The 16075-nt window shown below is 31.3% G+C and overlaps 2 protein-coding genes across 2 annotated transcripts; both read left to right on the forward strand.

Moving 5' to 3' along the window:
- Nucleotides 1-5800: 5800 nt before the first annotated feature.
- LOC103861985 (serine carboxypeptidase 24) lies at nt 5801-13200 on the forward strand. Its single transcript, XM_009139699.3, has 9 exons — nt 5801-6928; nt 10225-10332; nt 10459-10554; nt 10674-10766; nt 10854-10939; nt 11040-11443; nt 11533-11628; nt 12621-12726; nt 12821-13200. The coding sequence occupies exons 1-9, from the start codon at nt 6673-6675 to the stop codon at nt 12965-12967; spliced, it is 1392 nt and encodes a 463-aa protein (XP_009137947.1). The 5' UTR covers nt 5801-6672; the 3' UTR covers nt 12968-13200.
- A 232-nt stretch (nt 13201-13432) lies between these two features.
- On the forward strand, nt 13433-15446 carry LOC103861986. Its single transcript, XM_009139701.3, has 5 exons — nt 13433-14145; nt 14238-14333; nt 14492-14562; nt 14664-14946; nt 15046-15446. Exons 2-5 carry the CDS (start codon nt 14250-14252, stop codon nt 15217-15219), a joined length of 612 nt encoding a protein of 203 aa, XP_009137949.1. The 5' UTR covers nt 13433-14145; nt 14238-14249; the 3' UTR covers nt 15220-15446.
- The last annotated feature ends 629 nt before the right edge of the window (nt 15447-16075 follow it).

The raw sequence follows: 16075 nt of genomic DNA on the forward strand, positions 1-16075 counted from the left end.
ATAAACAAAATAAATAAATTATACATTCTTATTGTAGTTACATCTATAATTTTATATATAAGTTGGGTTAGTTGCTAATAAATTATACATTCTTATTTTAGTTACATCTATTATTTTGGATATAAGTTGGATTAGTTGCTAATATGTTCATTTGTTAATATGTTTATTGCTAAAATGTATTTTCAGTTTTTTCAATATCTCTTAAAATATGCAGTAAATATGTGATTGTATTTTATAAATTATATTATATAAGTAAAATAAAATTTATTTATTTTCCCATAATTGTAAGATATTATAGTAAACTAAATATATGAAAAAACATAAATAAACATTTTAATAATAATAATAAAAATTTATTTTTTGTTAATTAAACCTATATACGTTTATGTTACTTAATTATTTTGTGTAATCATCTAAGAAAATATATAGATATAAAAAAAAATTCAATTACTTTGAAAATATATTTTTGTATTGTGTAAAATTATGTTTTAAAAGAAAAATATTTCTTTTTCTAATACCAAGATCATTTGTGTGAACTTTGTTTTTTTTGAAATCGCATTATATACAAATATATATTTCATCTAAGAAGATGTAGATAAAAAAAAGTATTTTATTACTTCAAAAGTATATTTTTGTTACTTAAAGATATTTTTAAATGGAATATTACTATTTTGTGAACTTTCCTTTTTTTATGAAATCATATTATATATACATATATTTTTTCGTTTTTAAATTATTTTTAAGACTTTAAAAATTTTTCCTTTTTATTTATATTGTTTTTGGAAAATTTTAAAAAGTAAAGAATTAAATGTACTTTTTTATTTCATTAGGGGTATCGTAGTAATCAACCACCGTAAGAGTTAACGTGAACGCGACACCTAGGAAAGTGACTTCTCAAATAATATTATAGTGATTCTTTTTTTTTCCTGAGTCAGGAATTTTTTTTTTGTTTGGTTGGTGGTTAGTAGAAATTAATTATTTCGGATTTGTTTCCTTTTTTAGTTTTAGACTTTAGTTGTCGTTTGATTATTATATTTTTAAAATATGTAAATCTGAATTTGGAGTATCATAGAGTAAGAGAATTTAGTACATGGATATATTCAGACACGAAATTTTTTTTTGTCACGAATTCAGACACGAACTAAAATGTTAATTTGGTTTAGGTAAATGAAAAAAGAAAAGAAAGTCAAACCGCACTTTGCTTCGTGGAAGCCGGGTGGCTCATGTCTATGGACGGTGAATAATGAATGTCTGATGTCCCTTTGACTGACGACACACGACGATATTCCAACACGGCAACTGCGTTAAAACTCTGTGTTTTATGCAACACAACATGGACCGATGAAGTCTCGTATATCTTGAGGACGTTTAATTTTATTTATCAAAGCCCATGGGCTCTACGAAGGCCTGACTTACTCTTATGCTCTCATGAATCTGAACAAGAGTACAAAATAAGCTTTAGCTTTTCATCTCAATGATCTCGTTCTTCCTTTTAGACCGAATCACTCGAATATTACTCTTGATAGTTCCGTAATTTCTAGCATTATATTTTTTTTTTGAATTGAATGTTAAATTTAATTCAAAAGAAAAAAACCTTGTTACAAATGTGTCCATTCCTAAGATTTTCTATACAAGTTTGACTAATACCAAATTGAAGTTACTCCTTTTACTCATCAGTCTCCTCTTCCATTATCAACTTTCTCAAAACCACCTAGCTTTCACTCCTACTAGGCAGCCAGCTCTCACTCCTACTGTATGTCCAAACCTTTCCAAGTCTACCTAGCTCTCACTCCTACTAAGCAGCCAGCTCTCACTTCTACTGGATGTCCAGCCCTCACTCCTACTAGACCCCCTTCTTGGATTACAAGCAACTGAGTTTCCCTACCTTGTGTAAAACCAAAACTGCATCCCCTGTCTAAACTTGTCATCCCCCTTCTTCTGTATTAGTGTGAGCTTATTCCTCATGTTTTTATCTAGCAGTTTTATCAATAACTCTGCTGGAGCATTCGCCTCTCCATGTCGTCTTCTATTACGCTCTCTCCATATCATGTAGACAGTTGCTTGTAACAAGTACTTGATAATGAATAACTGCATCTTGCATCTTGTCGGGTCTCTCAGAAGTCTCAGTATAACTACCCATCTCACTGTATACTGATCCTTTAAGATTTCCTTCATGAGCACCTCCCATATCTTCGCAGAGTAACTACATTCGAAGAACAAATGCTCAAGGGTTTTCAGCGGCTCATTGCATAAAACACACGCTTCATTTATATTACTCTTCCAGAGTCTCATCTTATCTCCAGTTGCAAGTCTACCCTTCATTGCCATCCATAAGATAAATGAGTATCTTGGTGTTGAATACTTAAACCACACTGCATAAGCCCATTCACAGCAAATTTTTTTCTCTCTAATAAACTCCCAAGTTCCCTGTGTGGAAAACATCTTTTTCCTCTGACCTTTCCCATTCAACCATAGCGAAATGTCCTCTTCATTAACTCTACTTCTTCTACTTTTCTCAATCTCTTCTTCCACTCTGTTCAGAATCACTACTCGATGAGACCTTTTTCTATGCTTCCAACTCTCCTCTACTGTCGCGTTAATTAATATTCCCAAATCAATACAACTTCCATCTCTTAGCAAGTCCTTCAAGCACCCCAATGGAGACCAATTTTTTTTTTTTTTTTTTTTTTTTTTTGGTAAAATAATGGAGACCAATTTTCGAACTAGAAAGAAGTCTTTTTCCCATTCCTTACTTCAACTCTGTACATTCGTTTTGTAATCTCCCTGCACTTTAATATTTTTTTCCACATCCAGGAGCCTGCTTGATTGAAGATTCTTGGGTTAATATAAGGTTTCTATATATACTCCAGTAACTCCACTACAATTTAATAGTCGTGATGCATTCTTATGAGGACGCAGGTTATTAGCATGGAAGCTTGGGTCCTATAATCCATAATATATCCCAACTTGTTCCGACTTTACATAATTAAGCGAATAATCGACATCCATACCAACCAGCCCCTATTACATTGGTTCGTTAATTTAATCCACCATTAATTTAAACAATTATATATACAACTAATGTTGTGTAAACGTCAATTTGCATCAACACCCCCCCAAACACATAGATCGTGATTGACTCTGCGAGTTGCATAAAATCCATATCATTAATGATCGCTATTCCTTCGGATCTGCACATCATTACGCCAGCTCTCTTTAAATTGTTTTGACTTTGCTGGTTCAAAGTCTAACGTGTTAGTAATAATACTATTACGGTCGCAATCCCCATTTCTTTTCTCCACAATTTATTAGGAATATACTGTTTTTGAAAAGCAAAACATAACAAGTGTTGGTTTCGAAAACTTTTCTACTCCCTCAAATAAACTTTTATGTTTCAAATTATACGACGTTTTCGACTTTTATGTAAAATTTATTAACATTTAATGTTATATGACCAATGATAATATACTTTATATTTTATTATTGGTTGATTTGTGGTTAACTAAATAATTAATGATATTTTTGTTTAGAAAATATAAAAAATTAATGATTTTCTTAATCTATGTGCACAATTCTAAAACGAATTATATTAAAAAAATGGAGGGAGTAATATTTTTCTTTTGTTTTTACCTAAGTTATATTTTAAAATGTTACCACTAACAGGTAATATACGTATCTTTAAAAGATAATCAATTTAATACTTTATTTTGTGTAAGAAACTAAAAAAAAATTCTCATAACAAAATATTTCTTACGAAAAGATTGATATTAATTGGAGTTGGAGCATTTAACTAAATCGTCGAAAGTTGTATAAACGAAATGTTTGACTGGAAGTATTAGACCACATAAAACCGGACATACAGCTTTCAAATCAGAGCATCGTATTGCCAAAAAAATAGTAGTATTACGAAGACCATTTATATACTATTTTCTCCGTTCCTAAAAGATCTATATTATAAAGAAAACTTTTATTTTAAAAAATACATATTTTATATTTTCAATGTAATTTTTGTCAATTAATAATGAGAAATTGTGAACTTCAAAAACATTAATTGCATTTCTTAAAATTTTATTAGTTTAAAAATATAAGAAATACTTCCTCCGTATTTTTATATAAGTCGTTTTAGAGGAATTTTTATGTTCCAAATTATATGACGTTTTTGGTTTTCTATGTAAAATTTATTAACACTTAATGTTATGTGATCAATGATAATATTCCTTATATTTTATTATTGGTTAATTTGTGGTTAGGTAAATAATTAATGATGTTTTTGTTTAGAAAATAGCAGAAATTAATGATTTCTTAATCTATGTGCATAATTCTAAAACGACTTATATTCAAAAACAGAAAGAGTATAAAATTATAAAAAAACTATGCATTTATAGCTAAGTTTTAATATGCTTTTAATAACGAAGGGGAGTGACAAAATTTCACTTTTTTTAATCATCCGTAAAACCAATACAATGACAATCTAAAGTCAAATCAACAATTGAGTGCAAATTTTCAAGCATGAAAAAAAAACCTAGCCAGTGTTGATATTTAGACATACGTAGTCTATTTTTGGGGCACCGGTCTGGACCTATCATTTCTTACGCAACAACGCAACTGAAGCTTTTGCGCAGTTGGTAAATAGTCTGGTGGAGAAGTGATCTTTGACAGCTTGTGTTCAGCACAGCTTCTCCGATTAATAAGTGATAATGAAAACCGAGCCGAACAGCTTCTCCGGTTAAAATATTATGGAACCGAACATGTAACTCTCAAAATATGACAAAACAAAAGCCTACTTGATCAAAACATAATACTATTTTATACTATAAATATTGAATTAAAGATGTAATCAACATCTTTAATATGTTTACTAAAACCATATCCGATGGTTCATTCTATTTATAATGAAAAATAGAATGATAGATAAAAAATAAATAAATTACTGTATTTATGCACTGAACCAAATTTTAGTTTTTCATAGAGTGAAAAATAAAGTGATGTTGGAGTAATTTTACTCTAAATTCTATTTTAAAATAAAAAATAGAGAAAGATTGTAGATAATATAAAAAATAATACCACTATATTGTCTATGTTTTAGAATATAAAATATTTTAGGTGAAACACATGTACTAAGAAAGTTACTTTATTTTAAAATATCATTAAAATAGAACAAACAATTTACTCAATTATATAATATACTTAAAAAATAATTGGTATATAATTTTTAATTAAATAAGAGATCATTTAGAAAATTGAAAACATCTAATATTTTGATATATCAAAAAATCTTTTAAACATCTTACATCTTGAAATTTCTAAATGTGAATAACTGTACGTATTATTTTTTAACGAAAAACACCGTTAAACACACACATGTATCCAATTTTTATTGGCAAGGAATGATGTTGTGTTATTTACTTTTGCTACAGAATTGCACTTTTAGATTTTATAGGCAGGGTAGTTTTTTTGCACGGTGAACAGTTGCTTCTCTGCAATATGATACAAAAGCCATCATTATTATTTGACATTTTCTATTTTTGTTTCTCTGCTTCTTTGGTTAGTTATGGTAATTACACCTTTTTCATTCTTACTTGCCCAAAGTAAATAAATGCAGTTTACTTATTTTTTTCTTCTTCTTTTGTTTGCTTGTTCTTCTCGAACAAACGTGCTACAGCGTTTTTGAATGATCTATCATCTATTGTCTTTTTTATTATTATAATCAAACAGTTAAATAATCCCCAAAAAATCGCCTAAAAGTTAGTATTGAGAGAAACGTGATAGAAATGATAGTGTCAATTACGCCTAATTACCATGTAGATAGCTAGAAACATAACATGCATGAGAGGGTGAGATAATAGAATAAAATAATCACTAATCATGCAATATTTTATTTATGGCTTTAATCTGCTTCTGAATCTAAATGATCTCTTCTTCTGATTCAAGATCCAGATTTGCCTTCGTATATGAGCAAGAGCAATGTACCATCTCTTATGTGCATAAACACTTAATTAAAAAACGTAATTGCTGACATGTGAATACTGAATACTATGCGGCTGATCTACAGAATGAACTAATTTTATTTAATTAATAACTGATTCACACCCATTAACCAATTTTTTTTTTATGTGTATTCGGAGCCGAAATAATGGACCTTATCACCTTCACACCGCATTTGCCGCGACACAATTCTATGTGGGAGAAGCAATACCACAAGTCCACAACTAATATAAGCCAAATATTACATATACATGTATAGTATTTCACCACATTACATATACATGATATAGTATTTCACCAAATTGGTATATATGAGGCTGTATTATACAAACTCGTGAATAGTTTCTACATTGGCTATACCTATATCTACAAGCTCGTGAGTAGTTCCTATATATACTCACATATATGCCAATAAATACACTAGCATTGAGAGAGAGTGTGGTGAGTAAGGAAGGTCCACTCACAGCTGGCCAACCTACACATTGTGTAGTAAATCAGCAAAACACACATTAAATAAGAACCTCCAAAACCCCATCCATCAATATCCATACATCTCTCTTCATTCACACACATATAAATACATAAGTATACATACGTATACATACATATAATTCTATATACTATATGATCTTACACCCAAAAACTTATTGAAGAAGAAAAGTGGAGAGGGTGAGAGAGGACAAGAAAATGGCAAGAACCCATCTCATTTTTCTTCTTTTTCTAGCTCTTTTATCAAAATCATCGGCATCATCACCATCATCATTGCCTTCAAGAGAGCAAGAAAAGGACAGAATCAAAGCACTTCCAGGGCAACCAAAAGTGACATTCTCACAATACTCAGGCTATGTCAATGTGAATGAATCTCATGGTCGTTCTTTCTTTTATTGGCTCACTGAGTCAACTTCTCCTCACACCAAACCCCTTCTTCTTTGGCTGAATGGAGGTCAGTTTTCTCCATTTAAATCATTCGTATGCATATCTAAATTATCTCTGTGTTTATAGCTTTGTGTAGTCGTATATGTTTAACTGTAGATGTATTTTAGGGGTTTCATAGCTTCTTGCTGATTATTCTTCTCACAATCATGCATTTTATACCCGGATATAGTTCTAAATCTACCAGATCAAATCAAACTAAAATAAATACTGCTTAGAGTAAACATTTTGTAAAATGAAAAATAAAAAGCAAAGCCAAACAAAGAACAATATATTCCATGAATTAAGATAAGAGATATAGTTATGCATCAAAGATCATTTCATAAGTACAGTCTATCTATTCTTTTGGACAAGGAGACAAAAGGGTATAAAGAGAAACAAAACAAACATTTAGTCCCATCATAAGACATAACAAAAAGTTAGTCCTAAAACAATTTCATAAGACCACAATTATGAGACAAAACAAAACATATCTATCAGCCATTACATTACTAATTAGTGTATTTATTAAATTACTTTAACAAAAAGTTAAAATAGTTATTTTGGATAAAAACAAACCAATGTGTGACCAAAATAGCAATAGCAATAGCAGCAGCATCTCAACCACCCCATCCGCCTTTCATTAACTGAACTTGCACTTCCTTTCTTTATCTATATATACATCACATCTTTATTTAATAAAAGAAAAGTATCCAAGACCATTAATATTGCTACATAAGTCCTCCACGAGCTGTGTGCAATCTACCACTCCTACCCATTTCTACTACTCACGCGCATTGGAGTAAAGGCCCTTATCTCCCACTAAATTACACATCTAAATTTGGAGTATAACATATATATCCTCATCGTGCAGGCGTTGCTTGAAGCGCCTGATTCATGACACTAGAACTTTTACCAGCTTTTGACATATACATTCATGACGACTTTAAAGAGCCACAACAAATAAAACATAATAGTGTTTAGTAGCCGACATGGGACCTCGCTGGGAAACCTATTGTCAGTTTGATTTCGTTAAGCTAATAAATGTAGACTGAATGTAATTTATGTAGTTGTCCTATACTCTTATACAACCTTATTTTAAAATAATTCGCAATGCAATTATAAGTACAGAACACATGAGTAAGCTGATCATATATAGTTTTCTTCCATGAAATGATTAAATATTGAGACTTCTCTTGTCACTTTCAAGCATCAACTTGTTCTTTTATTAGATGCCTTTGTTCCTCTGTCTCTTCATTAGCTTTGTGTAAGAAAGCATGACAAAAAGGTGATAAAAACTTATAATCTATCTTATTAAAACTCAAGTACAAAATTGGAGTGTTTGGAGACTTGAATAGGATTATTAAAAAATTTAGAGTGTTTGGAAACATTGATTGTAGTCTTTTAAAAAAAAAAATTTGTTTGAAAACAAGGATAGTAGTATTAAGAAAAAAAAAGTAATGGGCTTATGTTTTTTAAAAAAATTGAAAGTTCATCATATTATAAGAAACTATCTATCTAGGCCAGTTTTAAAATATACCAAAATGGGTCAATCTAATTGCCTAAATTTTTTTTTTTCTAAACTAACCATTAACAAAATTTAAACTTTATATACATATCTCAAATCAAAATAATAATTCAAAGTTGATTTATATCAAAAATTGATTCAAAAATATACATATATTCAAAAATGGATTTTAACTAAACTATTTTGCAATAACCATTATAAAAAAATATTGTCAATATATATAAGAAAAATACAATACAAACCCCAATTTGAATACCAACTCAAATTATGGTTTTTATATTTCATATTAAGTTTTAAAAATATAATATATGTAATTATTTATATGATGGTATGTATAAAATACTATTAATTATATGATTACTTATATGATGGTACATATAAAATATGATTAATTATATGATGACAAAATACGATATATAATAATGACTAGGGATGGGCTTTTGGGTACCCATACGGGTTTGGTTCTGATCGGTTTGGATTTCGGGTTTTCGGGGTCAAAGATTTCACCCTTATTAGAATGTTTCTAAATTTTGGTTTGAGTTCGATTCAAATCTTTGCGGGTTTGGTTCGAGTTTGGATAACTAATTTAAATTATTTTTAAAGTTTTAAATCATTATATATTTTAAATTTCTCAAAATGTATAAATAAAATAATATATTACGTATAAATTTGAATAACATATGTCAGAATACCTAAGCTTAACATATCAATTGGCTTGATTTAAAATTTTGGATATGGAATCAATAATTATTTTAAGTATTTTTGGTGATTTGAGTATACTTTAACTATTTCAGATATTTACTTTTGACTATCTATATATATTTTCAAGTATTTAAACCAATTTAAAAGTATCATTCTTGATGTTTTATATACGTTAAATCTAAAAATAATTAATATATATAAGTATATAAATCTATTTAATATAAATTAGGGTACCCGAATACTTCGGTTCGGATCAGATTCGGTTCTCTAAATAATTTTTTTTTGAATAATTAGAATATTTAATCAATTTATGTTCGGGTTTGGTACTATATTTTTGGATCGGTATCGGTTATGTTCCTCAGATTCATTTTTTCAAATCCTAATAATTACATGAAAAACAAATATCAACATATTTTTCAAAATATACACCCGCGCAGGCGCGCGGGTCAAAGTCTAGTATACAGTTATACTGATAAACATTACCAAAAAGCTTACCGACTTTCCCTGTGCATTTAGTTTTTTTTTTAACTAGTTTTGTTGCTTTTCAATTTGTAATAGAAAAGTTGACCTAGGTTTTTATAAGAAAAACGGCTCTTAATATTATTTATTATTTTCATAGTCCCTTTCGAATAGAAGCATGCGTGTTCATGGAGGTTGAGAAAAATGATGATGATATTCTATAGTTGTGTGAGCACACAACCACACTCACTCACTCCCGCGCATGTTTTCTTGCAACTTTTTTTGTAACACAACTTTTGTTTTTTTACACAGAATTAAAACTATTTTAAATAAAAATAGATAGTTTTATTTCGGGACCATGATCCAGAAATATATGCGTCATCAAATATTCTTTTGATTTCTGGCCAATGGTTATTTTTTATTTAAATTAATCACTAGTAGGAAGAAAGTCGGAGCATGCACGAACAGAATGGACCATAATATGGGTCACATTTCATCATGGACCAACGTCTAGAAAGCTTATCAAGAAATTTTCTTTTAAAATCATACTTAAAAATTTATGAAAAGAGTAGTTGAAATATATGTTGAAGACGATGGAAATTATAAAATATAACATTTTATAAAAACAAAATCTACAGGACCAGGCTGCTCGTCGATTGCTTATGGAGCTTCAGAGGAAATTGGACCATTCCGTATCAACAAAACCGGTTCCACTCTCTTTCTCAACAAGTTCTCATGGAACAAAGGTAACTAAATGTTCATTTACAAACAATTTGTTCTATTTTTGTATGTAAGAAATTATTTTGGAGTTTCGTAATATATATTATGAGAAGTTAATTGATCTAAACCTTGTTTTCTGTCTACGATAACAGATGCAAACCTTCTGTTTTTGGAATCACCAGCCGGTGTTGGATTTTCTTACACGAACACAAGTTACGATCTAAAAAGTTATGGAGACGAACAAACAGGTTCAATATGTTTTTTAAAAATTATCTCAATTAGTTATAAGCCGGTGGCATGATTAGCCCTTATTCTCAGTTTTACCTGAGAAATTTGATTTATTTTGTGATCACATTACATATCACAGCTCAAGACAATTTGATATTCCTTATCAAATGGTTATCAAGATTTCCACAATACAAATATAGAGACTTCTACATTGCTGGTGAAAGTTATGCTGGTATGTTATTACCTAACTATATAGTTTGTTTATTTGTTGAAAGGCACAACAATGATTTAATGATGATTCTTGATATAACTTTGACAGGTCACTATGTACCTCAGCTTGCTAAAAAGATACATGACTACAACAAAGCTTTCTCAAAACCCATCATCAATCTGAAAGGATTCATGGTAAGTAGTAATAACTAATAAATAGGGTCTATATAGCTCAAGTCTAAAATACTGGTCACATTTGTAATTAACCAAAGGTTGCAATACATTATTCATCAAGGTGGGGAACGCAGTGACGGACAATGAGTACGACAGCATAGGAACCGTAGCTTACTGGTGGACCCACGCAATTATTTCCGACAAAACCTACAAGTCAATTCTCAAAAACTGCAACTTCACGGCCGATAAAGTTTCTGACGACTGCGACACGGCTGTTAACTACGCCATGAACCACGAGTTCGGTGACATTGACCAATACAGCATTTACACTCCAACGTGTGTGGCTTCAAAGCAGAAGAAGACTGGTTTCTTACGGATGAAAAACACACTCTTGCGTAGACGGTTTGTGTCTGGATACGATCCTTGCACGGAGAGCTACGCAGAGAAGTATTATAACCGTAAAGATGTTCAGAGAGCTATGCATGCTAACGTCACTGGGATTCGCTATAAATGGACAGCTTGCAGGTAAACTCTTCGCTTCACCACTTGAAGATGATTTGCGAAAACATGTTGCTTAAAGAAACGCTTTCTTGTTCTTGTATGGGGTGGTGCAGTGATGTTCTGATCAAGAACTGGAAAGACTCGGACAAGACGATGTTACCGGTCTACAAGGAACTTGCAGCAGCTGGTTTGAGGATATGGGTTTTCAGGTAAGCTATTGTTTGATGTAGCTGGAGATATTATCGCATCCTATACCACATCCATATATGCTTGTTGCCGAAACATTAACAAGGCTGGTTCTAGGCACATTCCAAGACCTTCAATTTTTTTTTAAAAAGTAATATATAAATATATATAGAGAGATATATAAACTCCAAATTATTAAAAAATATTAATATTAAAATGTTTACCAAATTAGGCTATGGCACGGATCGGATATCCGGGTTTTGAAGGTATTTGTGATTTGCTTCGTATATCACGGAAATCCAAATTTTCGATTTGCTTTGCTCCGAAAAAATACGGATATTCAGAAAAACGGATATCCAGAAAATAAATAAATATTTGCAGATATTTACGAATACTTGCGGATATCTCATATGTTTCGATTAATACAAATAGTCTTAAAAATTTGATACAAATCTGGTTTTTAAAATATTTTTTTGCATGATATATATGATAAAAATTAAAAGAAGTAGTGAATCTACATATTTTGTAAATTTTTCGAACTTAGTTAACAATTAAAATAACACAAAACTTAAGAAAAAAAATTATAATTGTCATAAATCTGTTCTCTTCCTTTTATGTAATATTTTTATATAAGTAACAATGTAAATAGAATTTATCAAATCATATGTTAGAACAATATTTATATAATTTTATACATTACAAACTTTAAATATAATCAGGATATACATGTATTTATATATTGCCGGATCGGATCGGATATCCGCTTCCTAAAATTTTAATATTTATGATTTGCTTCGATTTTAACGGATATTAATTTTTAGTATTTGCTTTGCTTTGAAAGTTTACGGATATCCGGAATTTTCGGATCGAATCGAAATGAATAATGAATCGAATCAAATTAAACGGATAAAATGTCCAGCCCTATACCAAACGTCTATAGAATCTTTGAACTGGTCGTCTTGCATATTAAACCCGTTTAACATGCATAACAATTGAGTATACTGTCATTATGCAGTGGTGATACAGATTCTGTGGTTCCAGTGACGGCTACACGGTTTTCTCTCAGCCATCTCAATCTCCCGGTGAAAACTTGTTGGTACCCTTGGTACTCCGGTAACCAGGTATAGTATATATACATATATAGAATGTTACATGCATGGATACATATCGCATATACAAGGCACTATAGGCAGTGATGTTAATGGGTGGTTATAGGTGGGAGGATGGACGGAGGTATACAAGGGACTGACTTTTGCAACAGTAAGAGGGGCGGGGCATGAGGTGCCTTTATTCGAACCAAAGCGTGCTCTCATTCTTTTCAAATCATTCTTGGCTGGAAAAGAGCTTCCAAAATCTTATTAGTAACCTAAACATAGAAGTAAGAGAAAATGTCTCCAACAAGCATAATCCAGCTACCAGATTAGGATTCAGTTCCGAGTAAACTCGGAATTCTTGTTTTTTTTTTTAATTATAATTTCTGTTTTAAAGCTTGATTCATTTCCACAATTTGGAAATCATGAAACGATTTGAGAGTATTCAAGGAATTGTTGATATTTTAAAGAAGTACAAGGGTTCAATTATTTCCTCTTAGTTTATATCCAAAACAAAATTGTTTCTCTCTGATTCATTAAGTAGAGCACAGAGGTCTAGTTTTTTTTTTTTTTTGGTCTAAATGTTAAGAAGAGAGGTCTAGTTTCTTTTGCGTTGATTGATATACAGAAACAAACTGCAGTTCTCATACCTGAAAGTTGAGTGGGTTGCCTAAGCACTTTAACACAACATCCGTCAAAACATTCCCAGTTCTATGAATATTTTGGGAAGGCAAACTGACATATTGTGGCAAAGCAAAAGTTGATTCAAAGGGTATAATGGTCAGTTTTTCAGAATGGGTCCAAATGAGACAAGTACGTGGCATCCAGTCAACATATATTATATACATATACACATACACTCATTGTACACATTACACCAAACCACCATAGTTTTCTTCTCATACTGTTTAAACTCTTTCTTTCATCAACCCAGCTTTTATTTTTGCTGCCTCTCTCTCTCTAGACCCATCTCTTTCTATTAATTATCTCTCAACAAAATTTTCTCTACATGTACCCATTCAAGACCTCTATGTGCTTTTTAAATTCAAATCTCTACCAATCATCAAACCCACCTCACAAAGACCATAATAAACCTTAATCAATAAATAAAGGAAGAACATTTTCTTTTCTTGTATACTAGTCAGCATTTGAATGCCCTTCTGCAACTTCCAAAAGGGGCACCACACACACCATAGACAAAAAGTGAAAAAGAAAGAAAAATAAATGTTATGAATTCTTTTTCTTCCTATTTTCTTTCTTTCTCCATTTTCTTGATCACTAGTCGTCCTAGTTTTCTGCTGTTCTGTCTCAATAGACCTTCTCACCCAAAAAGAAAAAAAAGAAAAGAAAAAAATCAAAACTTTTAATTTCTCAATTGGTAATGGGCACCCAGACAATAATGTGGTGTGGTGGCTTCTTCTTTGTGGTTTCTTTTAAGTCTTTGGTCAAGTACAGAGAGTTTCATACAAGCTTCTCCCTTTTGCCCTTCTCTCTTCTTCCACATCTCTTATCTCTCTTCCTCGCTTGTGTTTGCAATTTAGTGATCAGATCCGATGAAGGAGATTACTGACTTTGTCGATCCCAGGATCATGTTCAAGCATCAATCCCTTTTGCAGGATTATCACGAGTTGAGAAAGGTAATAATTGAAATTGTTTGAGTTCCGCCTTTGTTTGTCTCGGTTTCCTCTGGATCTGCACGACATAATTAGGGTTGTGTTCTTATGTTCTGTAATGAATCTGGGTTTGGAAATCTAGCAAATGAATAAAGAAAGTTTTGATTTTTATTGCTGTTCAGGAAACAGAGTATAAGATGAGGAAACTGGAGATGATGAAGCAAAAACGATCGGCCCTTGATGCACAAGTTAGGTAATAATCTCTCATCTCTTCATGTGAATTTTAATTACATGATTCCAAGGTTTAATTTGTCTTATTAGCTTACTGAGTGTGTGTTTTGATTCAAACGATAGGTTCTTGAGACGCAGATACAAACACTTGAAGCAAGACCAAACTCTTGAAACATCTCCCAACATGCTGAGGTTGTCCGAATCTGGAGGAGATGTGAAGGTAACAACAAGTGGCAAAAGAAAGAAGCACTCTGGTCCATGTTTTGATTTGAAGCGCAAGGATACAGTTTGCAATGACAGTGCAAGGAGCAGAGGAAACGAGGTTTTAACTCCACTTCCTGATCTTAACGACAACACTCTGGTGGTCAGCAGCAAAGTCTCAGGCTTTGACCTAAACCTGGTCTCGGTAAAGCTAAAACAACTTTTGATGATGTTTTATAAGGCTCTTCCTTTAGTTGGAGTCTTGAGAAATTGATCAGAGCTTGGTTTTGCTTTTTGTTTGTAGAGAGAAGAAGAAGAGGAGCCGGAAGGGAATGGTGAAGCGACAAAGAAGGCAATGATTGGTAATGGAATCGATTGCGAGTTGAAGTTACCTATTTGCAGAGACGTGGAGAAAGAGATTAGTAGAGCAGTGAAGAGGAAGGTGTCATGGCAAGATCCAGTGGCTCTAAGGGTTTGAGATTTTTCAAGTATATGAAGTAGGATTGAGATTTTATGATTTAGCCCAATATTGACATTATGCTTTATATATGTATACAAGTATAGATGATTAGTTATCAAGTCATAACTATTCACATGTTCCAACTCTTGTCTTAGTGACAATCAGAACTGGTGACAATTGGTGATTACATAATCTCGTGTGTTGTGTTGTATGTTCTGTCTTTACTCATTCTCTTCATAACTTCATTCTCTGTTCTGTTAAATGTGTTCTTTATTATCTCAGTTGTCCTAATCTTGAGGTGCTTCGGGTTTAGTACTGCCTTAACGTCACTCAGAATCAACATTGATAATGAAGATAGCCTCAAATTTTCCAAAGCTTAGGGAGCTGGATATAAGCTACTCTTACGGTATATCTCTGATAATGTTTCTCATGATGTGCAACAATCTGATGGATCTTTCCGAGTTCGCAAGGTTCGAGCATAAGAGCAGCTTAGATCAGTCATGTGTGAACTTTGGAGCATCTCCAAAAGACACTCTATAACTTTAAATATAAAGTTTTTTGCTCTCTAAGAGCATTTCCAAAAAGAAATTCTATTTTGAAGTTTCCAAAACTCTATGTTTGAAGTTCAAAAGTGTTTTTCTCCAAAAGTAAAACTTCAAACTTAACTTCAAAACTATTTGTATTTTATAATATGGTCCTTATATTTGTCATAACTAATTTGAATTCACAAAAATTTTGTAAACAACTAGCACATATATAAACATATTACAACAATATGAATTAATAAAATATTATATTAAAATATAAAATTTTAAACAAAATAACTTAATTAATATTAAACTTCAAGCAAAATACCATATTATTCCATAAAGTA

This window comes from Brassica rapa, chromosome A03, assembly GCF_000309985.2.
Source record: "Brassica rapa cultivar Chiifu-401-42 chromosome A03, CAAS_Brap_v3.01, whole genome shotgun sequence".
Taxonomy (NCBI): Eukaryota; Viridiplantae; Streptophyta; class Magnoliopsida; order Brassicales; family Brassicaceae; genus Brassica; species Brassica rapa.

Excerpts from the sequence above, each read along its gene's own strand:
- LOC103861985 (XM_009139699.3), top strand. The coding sequence starts at position 6,673 with ATGGCAAGAACCCATCTCATTTTTCTTCTTTTTCTAGCTCTTTTATCA. Across the intron at positions 10,333-10,458 it reads CAAGTTCTCATGGAACAAAG|ATGCAAACCTTCTGTTTTTG; the intron begins GTAACTAAATGT and ends CTACGATAACAG. Across the intron at positions 11,629-12,620 it reads TTGAGGATATGGGTTTTCAG|TGGTGATACAGATTCTGTGG; the intron begins GTAAGCTATTGT and ends GTCATTATGCAG.
- LOC103861986 (XM_009139701.3), top strand. The coding sequence starts at position 14,250 with ATGAAGGAGATTACTGACTTTGTCGATCCCAGGATCATGTTCAAGCAT. Across the intron at positions 14,563-14,663 it reads GCCCTTGATGCACAAGTTAG|GTTCTTGAGACGCAGATACA; the intron begins GTAATAATCTCT and ends TTCAAACGATAG. Across the intron at positions 14,947-15,045 it reads TTGACCTAAACCTGGTCTCG|AGAGAAGAAGAAGAGGAGCC; the intron begins GTAAAGCTAAAA and ends TTTTGTTTGTAG.